This window comes from Myotis yumanensis, unplaced genomic scaffold (assembly GCF_028538775.1).
Source record: "Myotis yumanensis isolate MYYU_CA2020_CCGP unplaced genomic scaffold, mMyoYum1.0.hap1 SCAF_18, whole genome shotgun sequence".
Taxonomy (NCBI): Eukaryota; Metazoa; Chordata; class Mammalia; order Chiroptera; family Vespertilionidae; genus Myotis; species Myotis yumanensis.
In genome coordinates this window covers 11294107-11309802 of record NW_027223769.1, presented here as the reverse complement: position 1 = coordinate 11309802, position 15696 = coordinate 11294107, and the positions used below count along the sequence as shown (strand labels likewise).

The 15696-nt window shown below is 54.6% G+C and overlaps 1 protein-coding gene across 2 annotated transcripts in view; it reads right to left on the bottom strand.

Moving 5' to 3' along the window:
- The window catches only part of CBFA2T3 (CBFA2/RUNX1 partner transcriptional co-repressor 3), a 94470-nt gene extending 92467 nt beyond the window's left edge, over window positions 1-2003 (bottom strand). The window contains exon 1 of one of the 2 annotated variants that reach the window (XM_070399041.1): window positions 1719-2003. In XM_070399041.1, coding sequence (XP_070255142.1) covers window positions 1719-1806 — 88 coding nt within the window. In that variant the 5' untranslated portion in view covers window positions 1807-2003. The remainder of the gene's footprint in view (window positions 1-1718) is intronic. The other variant, XM_070399039.1, reaches the window with a different exon arrangement.
- Window positions 2004-15696: the final 13693 nt, after the last annotated feature.

Here is a 15696-nt window from a genome sequence, read left to right as displayed (position 1 = left end):
GGGGAGGGGATGTCTCCCGGTGTGGCTGTGGCTGTCTTTGGGGCCAGGTGATTCACAGAAGGTGGGAAATGAGCTCCTAAAAGCCAGTGTCACAGGGCTGGGACCTCCGTGCCCAGGTAAGCCCTCAACCCAATCACTAGTCAAATGCGCATGCTTTCCCTCCTCCCAGTAAAGCCCCCTTCCCCCAAGCAAGCAGTGCAGCTCTTCGGACGCACAGTGACCATGGGGGTCAACAAACCGATGGCTGAGATTTTGAGTCAGAGGTCCACCCAGACCATCTGCTCCAGACACCTGCGGCCCAACACGGCGGGTGATACTGAGTGCAGCCGGATTCATGGCCACCTCCTGGCTTCAGTCTTTCACAGGTCAATACTACCCCCATCCCCGCCATCCGAACAAACCAGCAGCCAGCAGTTCTCAGTTACACCCCACCCTCCTTTCCCCTTCTTTCCTGTCCCGCCTTTGAGAGCCACTCCTACACTCCATCAGGAAGCAGGAGGATGAGGTTTGATGTACAAGGAAACTGAGTCACAGGTGAGGAAGGGCTGGCCCTGGGCACAGTGGTGGGAGGCAGAGCTGAGCTGCTGGTTCTGGGACAGTGGGGTCAGGCAGGGCTGCCCAAGAAAAGGAGGGGGGTGGTTGTGTGGTGCCCATCAGGAGCTGGACACGACCAGAGTCTCCGGTCCAGCGAGACCAGAACACCTCCCAGGGCCAGCGACCTGGCACCTTCTTGTAGCATCTTCTCCACAATTAGGAGAAGCCAATAGCATGCTCGTTATTGTGTATGAAGTCAGGCCATTCTAGCTTTGGATGCGTCCGAGGTGAATGACAGAGTCTGAGACTCAGGGAGCTGGCCCTTGGGCCCCTGGACAGTGGCAGGTGGGGACTTGCTCAGGGAACATGGTCTCTTTGTAGAGGAGGCAGGGCTGCCTGGGTTGGGGTCCTGAGGATGGGTGTAAGGGGCCTGCGTGGACCCTGGAGATGACTGCAGCCAATGAAGCTTGGGGCTGTGAGCTCTAGAAGGTTTAGGGCTCCTTGGTGTGTGGCCACGTGGCTATGGGTTAAGAAAGGGGCCACCTGCTTGCAGCTCCGCCAGCCCCTGTGTCCTGGGATGAGGTCCTGCAGGGCCCCCAAGGATCTACCAATTGGAGTCAGGGGTGTTAGGAAGGACAAAGGCCAGGTTCTCCAATGCCCCCACTTCCCCTTGGCTCTGACTGCAAAGGGCAGAAGCCCTGGCAGGGCTGCTCCTTGGCAGGGGCCAGGGTCCGGTCTGGACCATCACTTGCTCCTGGGGCCCTGGGCCAGGTCCTCTCCCCATTGGCTTCAGTTTCCTCATCCAACCTCCACATCCTAGGGTCTCCCAGGCGAAGGGCTCTGTGCACCCCCCACCCATCTGCACATCACCTTCCTCACCGAATCCAGGACTGTGCCCACTGAGGAGCACAGAGCCCACTCTCCTATATGGGACTCAGAGCCCCTGCCTCCAGCATCTGCCTCTGGGTGGGGCCCACACACCCAGCCTGGCACCTGGTGGGTCCTCCCTGAGCCACCTGCCCCAGCTGTGCGGGACATGCCCTGTGGGGAGGCTGTGTGGATGTTTGAGGTGAGTCAACACAGCAGGCTCTAGCTGTCAACAGAGCTGGGCAGGCAGCAGCTTGGAGATGTCACTCTCTCCGGCCACCTGCTCCAGCTGCTCTCCCTCCCCCACACCCCCTTACCTGGGCTGCCCTTCCTGGGACCCCGGGGAGCCGAGCAGCTGGTGGACGCTGGGAGCCTGCTCTCCAATACCAGGGATGCGTGGGACATGGAGCTCGAGGTGGATCCGGGAGACCGAATCCTGACCTGGGTGCTAGGCAGACAGTCCTCCAGGGACCAACAGGGGCTGTCACCACAGCAGGGGCTGGCCTGAGGCTGGGATCGAGCTTGGCTATAAGTGCCTTTAACGACTTGGTGGGGCTTCAAGGGACAGATGAAAGGCACTGGTCAGCTGGAGTTTCTGAGAGCCAGAGGCCTCGGTCCCCCAGACAACTCTGGGCTTTCTAGCTGCCGCTGCTGCCTGCCTGGGGAAGGGGCGGGAGGCCACAGGGGCTCATGTGATTCTGGGCGGACTTGGGGAGGCAGGCGGTGGGGGCGGTCTCCCTGCAGCCTGCAGGCAAGGCAGCCAGCTGTGTCACTGTGATAGTGTGGCTGGGGGACAGGGAAGCAGCCGTGCAGCTGTGCCCACGGCTTCCTCAACAGGAACCATCTGGGCCGGGCCCTGCCCAGCCTTCCCTCTCGGCCATTCCGGTCTGATTTCCAACAACTTCCTCCTACCGCAGGCCGGTAACACCCCACCCACCCAAGCCCTGGCCTGTTGGGTGTTTCCTCGACCTGGGTGGGGGCTCAGGTCAGCACATGGAGTCAGTGTCCATCTTGGCTGAGTCCTCTACCTGCAGCCCCGCCTACCTTTCTCCACACCTTTCTGGACCTGGCCCTGCCTTTGGCCTGGGGTGGTCTGGGGCTCTCCTCCAATACCTCCAGCCAGACTTTTCCTAGAGCCTCCTTCTTGGGGCCAATGGTCTGTAAGCATTGGCTGTGCCCTTGAGCGTGACCTCAAGGTGAGTTCTGGTCCAGCTCAAGGCTCCACTCTCCACTCAAGGCTCCTCCCACTGCCTGAGGCTCCTGGCCACACCCACCCTGGAAGTACCACCTGCTAAGCCAGGCCAGGAACCCCCTCTTTGTGCTTGGACTTCTGCACAGGGCTGTGGGGGTCCTGACCTCCTGGCTGGGAGCTCCTTGGAGATCCTTACATCCATTCCCAATGGGTGTCTTGGGCGAACAGGGGCTAATTCTGGCCTACAGATGGAATTTGCTTGGGGAGTTGGGGCTGCTCCTCAGTTTGAGGGATTCCATAAACCACGTCAGAGCTCTCTGTGATCACTCAGACACTGGGCACCTAACTAGCAAAGAGGAAGCACATCGTAGGCGCTAAAAAGTCACAACTGAGGGAAGACACCATGTAACAAGTGGCCTCACCAAGGAGGCCATGTGCCCTGTTACCCATGCCCCTCTGCTGGCCCTGAGGCTGGCTCCCTGGGGACCAACCACAGCTGCAGGCTCATCAGCCTCACCCAGGCCACAGGGTGCCGCCTGTAGACCCAGGGCTGGCGCACAGGCTTCTGGGCTATTTTGATTTAATTGAGTTGAGTTTTTAGGTGATGCCTGCACTAATTCAAGCAGTGCAGAAGGGAGTACGGAGAAAAGTAAGCACTTCCCCTCCGCTGTCCTTCCCCAGAGGCCAGTCCTGTCACAGTGGTTTGGGCACCCTTCTAGAGCCCGTGCAGGGACAAGACTGTGTTTGTTCCTGGAAGGGACTGCCACCACCTGCATGCCTCCCCACACGCCTCTGGGGCTCAGGTGGAGAGGAGGGTCCTGTGACTCCAGCCAGCCCCTGGGCAGCACCATTGTCCTTATGGCCTCTCCTTGCTTCCCATGCTCTGATTCAGAGTGGGATTCAGAATCCGAGCCTTGGGGGAACAAGGGCTAATTCTGCCCACCCTTCCCTGGCCGGTGTCCTCCTTGGCACGACATGGTGATTGCAGTGGTCCCAGCTGCCAGGCTGCTTCTGGGAGGAGTGACTGCACTGAAATGCTGAGCATGGTTTGCCACACAATCTGCATTCAGAAACACAGCTGTGACTGACAGCTGGCATTAGTATTCTTGTCATTGTCATTGTTGTTTTCCAGGCCTCAAGAGGTGGGGGGTGGGCTTCAGAGCAGGGAATTGAGGGGTCTTGGAGAGGCACAGCCCTCTGTGAAGGCAACAGAACGACAGCCTGGGTGGGGCAGTCTCCACCCCCAGCTCCAGGCAGCTTGTTTGGGTGTCTTGCACCTGTGGGCGCACCCCCGCAGATGGGACACTTCCACTTTCATGACGAGGTCTCTGTGCTGCCTGGTTTTCTAATTATTGGGGCTGACAGAGTTTGGATTGGAAAGAGAAGAAAGTTGTCCATGAATGGGGAGTGAGGTCTGCCTTGGCCCCTCGGTGGCCAACCTTGGGGGTGCTTGCCTGCTCCCTGCCCCCCCCATCCCCCCCCCCCCCCCACCCCGCACCTCCCAGCCAGGCAGTTGGTGTCTGTGGGGAAGCGGACGTTGGCTGTGGCTTTTGGAGCTGGGTGGCCTGGGAGATAAGGAACTGAGGAGGAAGCGGCTGCAGCTGGAGGTGGTGCAGGAACGTGGGGTGCTGGGCTGGTCCCTCTTGGTCCCAGAGCTGCTCCCTTCAGCAGGGTGGGTAGAATGGAGGAATCCAGGGACCCCCCTCTTTTCTTTCCTCCCACCTCCCCCACTTTTTTCTTTCTTCTTCCTACAAATACTATGAGGGTCCACTCTGGGGTTACACAAGTGCCCAGGACAGCCCTGTTCCTGCTCTCTGGGAACCAGTTAGGAGATGCACCTAAGAGGTGGGGAGAGCATTCCAGGTAGAGGGGCTCTGAGGTGGTCTCACCTTCAGGCTTTCAGGAATCTTCAGGATGACCAGAGAGCTGGAGGGAGGCCAGAGGGGGACATGACACTAGATGGAGGTTGGTGGGGAAGCCCACCAGACTGGATTTCATATTTCAGCCTTTTCTCTTAGTGCACAGGAGTCCCCTTGACTGCTGGGTGGATGAATAGGGAAAAGGGTGGATGAGTGGGTGACAGTGGATAGAAGCATAAATGGGTGGATGAATGATGGATGAATGAGTGGATGGGTGGAAGGGGGTAACAACAGATGGATGGATGGATGGATGAATAGATGGGTGGGTGGGTGACTAGCTGGCTGAGTAGATGAGTAGATGAATGGATGGGTGAATGAAGATGGATAGATGGGTGGATAGATTGATGGATGGGTAGATAAATTAATGGGTGGATAGATGATGGGTGGATAGATGGATGGATGGATGGATGGATGGATGGATGGATGAATAGATGGTTGGTTGGATGGATGGATGAATATATGGATTGATGAATATTTGGATGAGTGGATGTATGGATTAATAGATGGATGGGTGGATGGATGGATGGGTAGATGGACAGATGGATGGACGAATAGATGGAATGATGGATAGATGAATGGATGGATGAGTGGATGGATGGGTGGATGGATGGATGAATGGGTGGATGGGTGGATGAATGAATGAATAGATGGATGGGTGGATAGAAGGATGAATAGATGGATGGGTGAATGAACGGATGGATGGATGAATAGATGGATGGATGGATGGATGGATGGATGAATGGGTGGATGGGTGGATGAATGAATGAATAGATGGATGGGTGGATAGAAGGATGAATAGATGGATGGGTGAATGAACGGATGGATGGATGAATAGATGGATGGATGGATGGATGGATGGATGGATGAGTGGATGGATGGATGAGTAGATGGATGGGTGGATGGATGGATGAATGGGTGGGTGGGTGGATGAATATATGGCTGTCTGTCAGTGGTTCTCAACCTTCCTAATGCCGCGACCCTTTAATACAGTTCCTCATGTTGTGGTGACCCCCAACCATAAAATTATCTTCGTTGCTACTTCATAACTGTAATTTTGCTACTGTTATGAATCGTAATGTAAATATCTGATATGCAGGATGTATTTTCGTTGTTCGCGACCCACAGGTTGAGAACCGTTGGTCTAAATGGATGGATAGGGGGAGGTGGATGAATCAGTGGAAACGCAATGCTATGCAAGTCTCATACCAACCCTATTTAAAGGGGAAGGACCTACTTTACAGCGGTGACATCCATAGTCACAAAGTCCCCAAAGAGGGATATAAGTTACAAGGCAGCCCCAGAGGAGGCCAAATGGGTGGATATGGTCAGCTCTTTGTGAACCAAGTCAGGCCCACATCCTCTAACCCAGTGCCTAGCAGGCAGCCAAACTCTGCTTCTGAGTCCAGAAGATGGTGGTGAGCGACAGGGATGGTGCAGTAAAAAACCTTCCCTATGCTCTTGTTCAGGGAAGCCTAGGGCTGGATGCCTTGCCTGCACTTCCCAGCTCAGGGTGCCACTGAGCAAACTCAGAGCCACGGGGAAGGTGCCATGTGGTGCCTGAGCGAGTCTGAGAAAGAAAATGAAAATGCTAACAGTGACAGCTACGACAGTAAAGGTCCCATTTACTGAGCACTGAGATGTGCCAAGAGCTTCTTGAGGTCTCATTGAGTCTGCTCAGCACCCAGTGAGACTGGAACTATTAACACCCCATCACCAGGACGCTCAGAGCAACCTCCCCATGTCACCTGCTCAGGTGGCTGGGATTTGGGACGCAGGCTGGATCCAGGCCAGATCTTGGAGGGTGGCCAGGGAACAGGGTGGAGGATCCTACTTCGATGATGACCCCAACCTTTCCACACAACAGCCCTCCTGGCCCCACCCTTGGTCTCTTTGCTCCTCACTAGCTCCCCACCTTTTCAAGCGGCATAAAGCTCGGGCCAGGCTGCCCACTCAGCAGAATGGGAAACCAAGGCTCAGAGAGGGATGCTGTGCAGTGTCACCTCTGCATGACCCAGCACTCCAGGGAGGGGGGGGGAGGGGGCTGTCCCCAGCCCACCCGCCTACAAAGTAGCATCCTCTGGGTCCTAGGGTGCTGCCCGCTCTGCTCCCTTGACCAACCATGCCTGAAAGGGGAAAGCCCCTCCCTAGCACTTTCCCTTTGAGGAGCCCCAGGTGGAGGGTGGGGTGGAGTGAGACCCTGGTGGCTGGCTCTGTCCTGGCTCCTGGTTTCTCTCTGACTCTCTGGGCTGAAGTTTCCCACGCCCCCTGGCCGAGCTGCCCTGCCTGCAGAGAAGCCGCATCCGGCCCCATTGCAGCGAGGGGCTGTAACTGCATTCCCTTTGAGTCCACAAGGCCAAGAGCTCAGCTGACCTGGGCGCAGTGTGTTTGATTCAGAAAGAACAGAAAGAAGCCTACTCTGGGCTTGGATGTTGTTTTTTCCTTTTTGCCCTTTTTTTTCTCCTCTCCATCCTGCCTTGGGTTGGCAGCAGCTTAAAAGGGGAGGAGATTGGCTCTGGCATACGAACCAACCTTCTATAATTTTTGCAAGATTGTCATCAGCTCCCCTAGAAGGCAAGTCCCTCCTTAACCAGGCCTCACCTCCTCCCAGTTGGTGAGGATAAACTCCCAGGCTGCTTGAGGCAAAAATATGGCATATAGGGACGTATTTGGATGTAAATATTTGCAGCCGCAAGAGTAGCTGGGAGATGAGGTCTTGTTCCCGTGTGTCTCCGTGGAAGCTGGGAAGCTGGGCCATATGGTTCCTCTCCAAGCTGCCTCCCTTCCTCGTGGAGGAGACAGCAGGAAGGAGGCAGGCACAGGACAGACTGTCAGGGGTTAGTGGCTGCTGGGGTCCCCTGGGAGTTTCTGGAGTCTGATCACCTGGGCTTAGGTCCTGGCCCTGCATCTTGCCAGCTGCCTCGTCACTTCCCCAAGCCTCACTTTTCCCATCTGTTGAGTGGGGCACGACCAAGCCTACAGCACTGGTGTTGAGGATGAGCTGGGACAGTGCAAGGAGCTTGGCCCAGTGCGGGCCACGGTAAGTGCACATGCCTGGCAGCCCCAAGCAGTATTGTTGTTATTTTTCTCTTCCTCAGTCTTGGCTCTGATCCAGGTCAGGGGAAGAACCAGGTGTTCGCCTGTGTCCCTGCGGGTAAACCAGATGGCCTGTCCCAGAAACATCTTCTTGGGGAAGAAGGAGGACTCAGACGCCTCCTCTGGCCACAGGAGGAACTCAGAATTCCTCCCGCCTCCCCCCACCAGACTGAGCCTCCTCCCAGCAGAGCTTGAGAGATTCCTGGGAGCCCTGCAAGATGCCAGCAGAGTCCGGACTCAGATTGGACCAAGGGAATGCCTACACTCAAGAACACTCACTGGCTCCCCATCTCCCATTGAAGCCAGTCCAAGTCAAAGCTCAGCATTCCAGGCCCTGAGCAAGGCATCCTCCATGCTCAATATCACACTGTGGCTCCAGGCAGTTTTTATGAAATCCAGCTCTAGTGTTCTCTCTTAAAGTCATGGGGTAATGGATGATTTAAGCTAGGAAAACCCTCAGTGTCATGGTTCCAGACTGGGGTGCACTAGAGGGGCATCTCCCAGGGGGCTGCAGGGCCCTCTCCAATTTCCAGTGGGGAAACAGAGACCCATTTGAGGAGTGGGGTTCAGTGACTTGCCAAAGGTCACCAGGCAGTGAGTGCAGGGCCATCCTGGTCTCCTCCTCTTCATGTTCTCCCTCCATCACTGGCCCCCAAGCAGGGCTGGCAGTGGCCCAGGTTGAGTCCAGGGGTTTGTGGGCACAAAGCTTTGCATTTCTCTTGGAATTCCTTCCGTTGCAAGTACCAGAGTGTCCTGCTAATAGTGGTTTAACAAATGCAGACATGTAACTATCTGGCAACCTGGAGAAAGGGATTAGGTGCAGAAAGTCAGTGATGTCATCAGGGACCTGGCTCTTTCCATCTTATTTTCTGCCACCCCTTGTGTGCTGGCTTATTGCCTCGTGCTTCCAAGTTGGCTGCCGTAGTTTCAACTATCATGGTTTCTGACCACTGCCCTCAAGGACAGAAGAAAAGGATCTGATGAGGAAGATCCTTCCCAGAACCTCCAAGCAGTTCTGCCCTTGCAGCTTATCACTACATGGGTCACACGGCTGTGCTAGGTGTAGGGAGGCTGGGACATCCTGTGCCCTTGCCTTTGGGAGGGGATGAGCTCTCCATGTTCTCCGGGGAGGGGTGGGGGCAGGACAGGAAGGAGAGGCGGAGCTTCCCTGAGGCTGTGCCAGGGTGGATTGGGAGAGAAGGGTGACCCTCCATGGTGGACCCTGGGAGTGGACAACACATTTTAAAATGATGACAGTGGGTGCAGGAGCCTGTCCTGGCGAGGGGCGAGGGGCAGCTCTGCTGGGACTTAGATAAATGAAGTGTGTACCTGGCGGGGGAGCAAATTCCCACCTGCAGAGTGAGGGTGCCCTGCTCTTCCTGGGGACCTGCTGGGAGGCAGCAAACTCTCCTGCCGGACACATTCTGTAAACCCAACTCCGGAGGCTCCTTGAGGAGCTGCATGGTGTTCCCTCTGCCTCAGTGGCCCCTGCCGCCTGGGCAGAGTCTACCCCAATGCTGGCTTGGCTGGCCGGGGACATGTGCCTGTGGGAGCCTGGTGTCCTCTCAGCGACGCCTTCCTCCCAGAGCCTCCAGGAGGCCATATGGCTTCATGTCAATGCCGTGTCTGTTGTCTGGCACGTACTATGAGGCCAGAAGAGGTTAGCTTCATTATTTCCACTTAAAATCTCAATTCTTTTAAAACAACGTGTCCCTGATTCCTTCAGCTGTTCTTTCAAACACTAGATATTGATATTGATATTTATGCAGGGCAGGCCTGTTTCTTCACAGCCATGGCCTAACACCTGGGGCTGCGCCTGACACGCAGTAAGTGATCCATAAGCGCTTGCTGAATGAATGAATGCATGGGTGAATGCGTGTGCTGCAGTCTCCTCTGTCCTAGGCCTTGGGAAGCTGGATGTAATCAGCATCGTTTGTGTCTGGTTCCATGTGGTGGGCCCCTGTCTGAGTCTGTTTTCTCCTGGTGGACGAGAGCCACAGGTAGGAGCTCACTCCCAGCGCCTCCCCACGACTGAGAACCACTCGCAGCTGCAATCATGGGGGCCCTGGGAGACGCTGGCTAACATCTGGAGAACCCTACTTTCCTCACGAACAAGGGAATATGCACAAAAACCAGGTCTCCTAGGACCATCAAGGCCGGGGAGATGCAACACCGAGTACTGGTAAAGCAAATAGTTCTGCACTCAGCCCACTGCATCGGCAGCCCTGGCCTGCACAGCTGTGGTTGGGGCAGGCTCACTGACTGCCCTGGGCCTCAGTTTCCCCATCGTCAGCTGGGAATAACAGGGTGTTGTGAGAGAAAGCACGCTGTTCTCTGCAGAGCCCCAAGTGCAGAAAGAGCCCTGGACCAGGCGGGCCTGGCACTGCAGCTGACCCGCTAGAAGGCCTTGGCTGCAGGACATCTTCCTGCACTGGGCTCCACATGGCACCTCCGCCGGCACCATCTCCCTTTCCCATCCTAAACAATTGCCCTGGGGTCGCAGTCTGCAGGATCCTGGTTGGAGCGCTGAAGTCGGAGGTTGCATCCGGCAGCCTTATCTTGGTTCCTGGGAACTTCCCCTGGGCCTGCAGCGAAGGTGGCCCCAGAGATACTAGGCGTGGGGGTGGGTGCTTTCCTGCCTGTGACATGATTAAGTAACAAAAGCAGTTGCTGGTGGGAAAATCAGCCTCGACACTCGCCATCTGGCCCTGCCCAGCCCTGCTCTGCCTCTCTCCCGATTTATCTCCCGGGCCCAGCCCTGTGGCTGCCCATTATCACCGCCAGGGTGGACTGGGAATTGCAATGTCCAGCATCTTTGAAAGACACTGCTACCAAAATCCTCAGCCAAACCCAAGGTACAAAATGAGGATCCTTCCCCAGGGGCACCAGGAGTGTCTGCAGTCAGACTCCTGGGCACATGCCCCCAGTAAGTGCCTGTCCCCTCCCTCTGCCCCCCACCATGACAATCCCCTCCACCCCACCCTGCTGCAGGATGCTGTTTTGCTCACACCTGTACTCTGTATGGGTTCACATCAGCCCCCAAGTCTAACCGAATCCAAAAATATTAAACCGGGGCCCATCTGTTGGCCAACTGATGAACGCAGATGTGCTGTGGATTTCAGAAGCGACTGGCAGGCAGTCAAGGCTGTTAGAAGAGACACCTGCTGCCCCATTCCCCCCACTTCCGCGCCCCTCCCGGCCCCAGGATCCTGGCAGCCAAAACAACCCCCTCCTCCGGAAGTGGCTGGCTCCTCCTCCCACCTGGATCAGGACCCACAAAGAGCCTCACCCACCAACTGGAAGGCAAGACCCCCCTCCAGTCCAGCTGGGCCCCTTTGCCCTGAGCTCCCACTGTGAGCCTGGCCATGGGGTTATAGCAGGGCCAGGGCTAAGGACTCTGGTTTGAATGGAGACATACAGCAGCCCAGTGCCAGGTGCCAGATTCAGCCACCTTAGGGCATTTACACCTGCAGTTCTCTCTACCTGGAACACTCTTCCCAGGGGCCAGGTGGCCCGCTCCCCCACCTCCTTCAGATCTTTGCTCAGACAAGTTTGGAACTAAACAAATATGACTGTTTTTATCTTGCTTTGAGACTCAGATCAAGACTTGTCTACTTCATGTTATGAACATTTACTGGATTTATTTTAAGAGGGGAAGAGAAAGAAAAAAAGATGTTCCTCCCTCCCCTATGCCCCCATGAAGGAGGAAAATGGCAGAAGCAGGAGACCAGAGAGGAGGCTGTGATTCAGGAGTTCGAGGATGGAACTGGACCACGAAGGCCATGGTGAGGTGGAAAGAAGGGGCTAGAATCTGGATGCAGCTGGAGGAAGAAACAACAGGACAGTCTGTGGATGAGAAAACTGAGGCCCCAGAGGTGGTGGCCCTGCCTCCTTCCTCTTGTCAGGTGCCCACTTCCCAGGCACCTGCACATGAGGCTCCCCTGTAGTCACGCCTGTTCGGTCCAGGGACAGCCAGGCTCCGGGGTCTGGATGGCTGGGTAGGAACCAGGGTCTGCCCAGAGGGAGATTGGCCATTGCAACTGAATCCTGGGGACTAGCCCTCACTGGACAGGTAGGGAGACCTGCATCCAGGCACTGGGAAGACACAGCGGAGCCTCATCCACGTGTCCGTTCTCTCTGGGCCCTCATGCTGGGTTTTCACTGCGATGCAGGTGTGCAGGGCTCTCTCCCAGTGGCTATGGGGGCTATGGGTGGGCCCGAGCCCAGTCTCCTTTTAAGGCACTTTCTTCTCTCCCTTGTCCATTTCCACTGAACCAAGAAGAGTCCTGAGGACCATGGTCTCCCAGGCAAGAGATGGCAGACCTGGAATTTGAACCAGAGCCTCCTCCGTTCCACATCCTTTGGTCCCTGATGACAGATGTGGGACCCAGGCCAGCCCTACTTTGCAGAGCCCCTGGACCAGGTGCCCCAAGCTGTGAGCAGTCACAGCTGAGAGCCTGTGGGAGAAACTATGAGCCAGGGAGGTTCTCAGAGCAAGGACTCCCACACAGGGGACCCAGAACTCCCATCTGTCACCCACCCCTCAGAAGCCTGTTTTCTCATCTGTTAAATGGGCATCCTGGTATTTTTATTAAGAACTAGAGGCCCAGTGCACGAATTTGTGCATGGATGGATTGGGGCCGGGCCTGTTGGAAGGAAGAGATGGCAGGAGATTGGCCGGCGGGCCCTGCCCCCATTGGGGTGGGAGGGGCGATCAGGGGTCAGCAGCTGGGGGAGGGGCCGTGGGAGGTTGGCCTGCCAGCCCCACCCCCATTGGTGGGGGAGGGGGCGATCAGGGGTGGAGCTGGCTGGAGGAGGGGCCGTGGGCCAATTGGGGTCATGGGGCTGATCAGGGACAGGGACAGCAGGGGGAAGGGGCCACAGGTGGTTGGCTGGCAGGCCTTGCCCTTGATCGGGTGGGGGGAGGGGCTGCAGAAGGTTGGCTGGCTGGCCTTGCCCCCTACTGGGGTGGGGGGGCAATCAGGAGCTGGCTGGCGGGGGGGGGGGCGGGGGGGTGGCTGCAGGGAGGTTAGCTGGCTGCCCCGCCCTCGATTGGGCCAATTTGCTGGCCGCAGTGGGCATCATAGTGACCGGTCGTTCTGGTCGTTAGGGCGTTCCAGTCACTGGCTTTTTATATATATAGATGGCCCAGCCCTGGCTGATGTGGCTCAGTTGGTTGAACATTGTCCTGTGTACTGGAGAGTCATGGGTTTGATTCCTGGTCAGCGCACATGCCCAGGTTGTGGGTTTGATCCCCAGTCGGGGCATGTATGGGAGGCAACTGACCTATGTACCTCTGTCACATCGATGTATGTTTCTCTCTCTCTCCTTTTCTCCCTTCCTCTCTAAAATCAAGAAAATAAACATTAAAAAATATTAAGAATTGCCCAGATCTGTGACTTTCAAGCCTTTTGAGTACAATCTATAGTAAGAAATATATTTTATATTCTGCCCAATATTTATATGTTCAGGTGTGTTGTATAAATAACACTTATGTACATATATATGCATATATGTAGATATAAAATTTGTATGTGTAATATATATTTATATATACAGGGTGTCTCCAAAAATGTATACACACTTTGAATAATTATAAAGGCAGTGTTTATTAAAATACATTTCATTTTCAAAATGTAATAGAATCTACAGCTATCAGCTGTTAAAGTGTGTATACATTGTGGGGGGACACCATATATACACTGAGTGGCCAGATTATTATGACCACCTGACATTTGTAGGCAAATTAGCTGTACACTGCATCGTATGGGATATGGAAGCCGAAAGCCTGTTCAAACACCTTTGCTGTCTGCAGTTACCAAGATAAAACGTCTCCAATTCGCACAGGAACACAAGGACTGGACAGTCGAGCATTGGAAAAAAGTCATGTGGTCCGCTGAATCACGTTTCCAGTTGCATCATGCAGATGGCAGAGTGAGAATTTGGCGGAAACAGCATGAAAGCATGCACCCCACATGCATGAGTACAACCCTTCAAGCTGGTGGGGGCAGTGTTATGGTTTGGGGCATGTTTTCCTGGCATGATTTGGGCCCTTTAATTCGTGTGGAACAATGTCTGAATAGCACAACATACCTAAGTATCGTTGCTGATCAGGTTCATCCTATCATGTTGATGGCATATGTATCCCAATGGAGATGGCTTCTTCCAACAAGACAATGGGCCATGCCACGGTGCTCGTATTGTGCAGGAGTGGTTTCAAGAACATGAGGAAGACTTTACCTTGCTTAGGTGGCCCCCACAATCACCAGATCTCAATCCAATTGAGCATTTGTGGGACCAAGTTACAAGAGCCATCAGGCAGCTGGTTCCACAACCATCAAATCTCACAGAACTGGACAGTGCTATTCATCAGGCATGGTGTCAGATTCCTCGCATCACCTTTCAACATCTCGTGGAGTCAATGCCAAGAAGAATCGCCACAGTATGGAAGGCAAAAGGTAGCCCAACGAAGTACTGATGGGGTGGTCATAATAATCTGGCCATTCAGTATATATATACTCCACATTCAAAAGCTGTTAAATCGAGTTGTTTACCCATATCTTCAGGAAAAAATCACTTCTACTATTGTGGTAAATAACCTGCTTCCCTATTTGTAATGGTCTGGCCCTCTAGCAACTTCAGGCGAAATTATAGCTAATTTGCCTACAAACGTCAGGTGGTCATAATAATCTGGCCACTCAGTGTATACTAGTATTTATGTTTATGCTTAAAAAATTGTGTGAAACAACACTATCCTCATCTTCATGGGAATAGTGATGCTTCTGTGTTATGTATCTTAATGTTTCTTTACCCTTTTTATTGCAAAACAAACACACCTTTGTGTCACTGTGGCTGGCAGCTTCTAGAGCCACCCTGTTCTGTCACCTTCCTCCCTCGGCCTCTCTCCTGACTTCCGTTATGCTCCCTCCTCTGCTTTTCTTCATTGTTTAGCCCGAAAAAAAATGCTTCTCTCTGCTTCTCCCTGAATGCAGAGTGTCCTTTGTCAGTGTGTGGCTGGGACCATGATAGCTTTGATGAGTGTAGCTGTTGTGTTGCACGCTCATCCGACCTAACATTCCTTTATCGGAAGTCGCCTCTCTCTCCACTCCCTGGGCCCTTCCTGCTTTCCACGATTGCAAGCACACTCACTAATGTTCTTGCATCTCCTGGTACATGCGTGACCTCCTGGGTCCTAGGTTTGCACTTCCCAGCTCTCATATTTTCCACTTTATTCTACAGGATTTTACTATAAAAATGGTGGTCATAAAACATATGCTGAGTGAAAGAAGTCCATCACCAAAGGCCACATGGCATTTAATTCCATTTACATGAAATGTCCAGAGGAGGCAAATCCATAGAGACAGAAAGAGGATTTGTGGTTGCAGGGCCAGGGGGTTGAGGAAAATGAGAAGTGACTGCCAATGGGCCCGAGGTTTCCTTTGGGGATGATAAAAGCATCTGGATGACGAAACTGCTCTGGGTGTGATGTTGAGACATTCGTGCACAGTTGCTGCTCCCAGCCCTCCGAGGTCCTTGGGACCCTCACCCTGTCATGGCCACCTGAGCCCCTCCCTCCAAGGCCTCCAAGACCCCTCACCACCAAGCAACTAAAGGGGTGGTGCCAGGATGAAGGGGGCTCTGGGACCCTGCTCCAGCCCCACATTGACGACCAAGCCTGCCCTGATGGTATGCGTGTGAGTGTCCTGGGCTGCTGAAACAAAGGCCCACTCACTGGGTGACTTACACCACAGAAATGTGCTCTCCCACAGTCCTGGAGGCCAGAGTCGGAGATCAGGTGTCAGCAGGCTGGTTCTTTCTGGCGCCGAGGAGGCTGTGCAGCTTCTCCCAGGCCTGCGGGTCTGCCGGCAATCTATGTTCCTCGGCCTGTGGAAGCAGCACCCCTCCGCTCCATCTTCACGTGTACATGTCTGTCTGTGTCCAAATGTCCCCTTTTTACAATGACACCAGTCATATTGGCTGAGGGATCGCCCTATTTTAACTAATTACACCCACAATGACCCTATTTCCAGATAAGGTCACATTCTGAGGTACTGGGGGTTAGGACTTCAACCTGAATTTAGGGAAAACTGA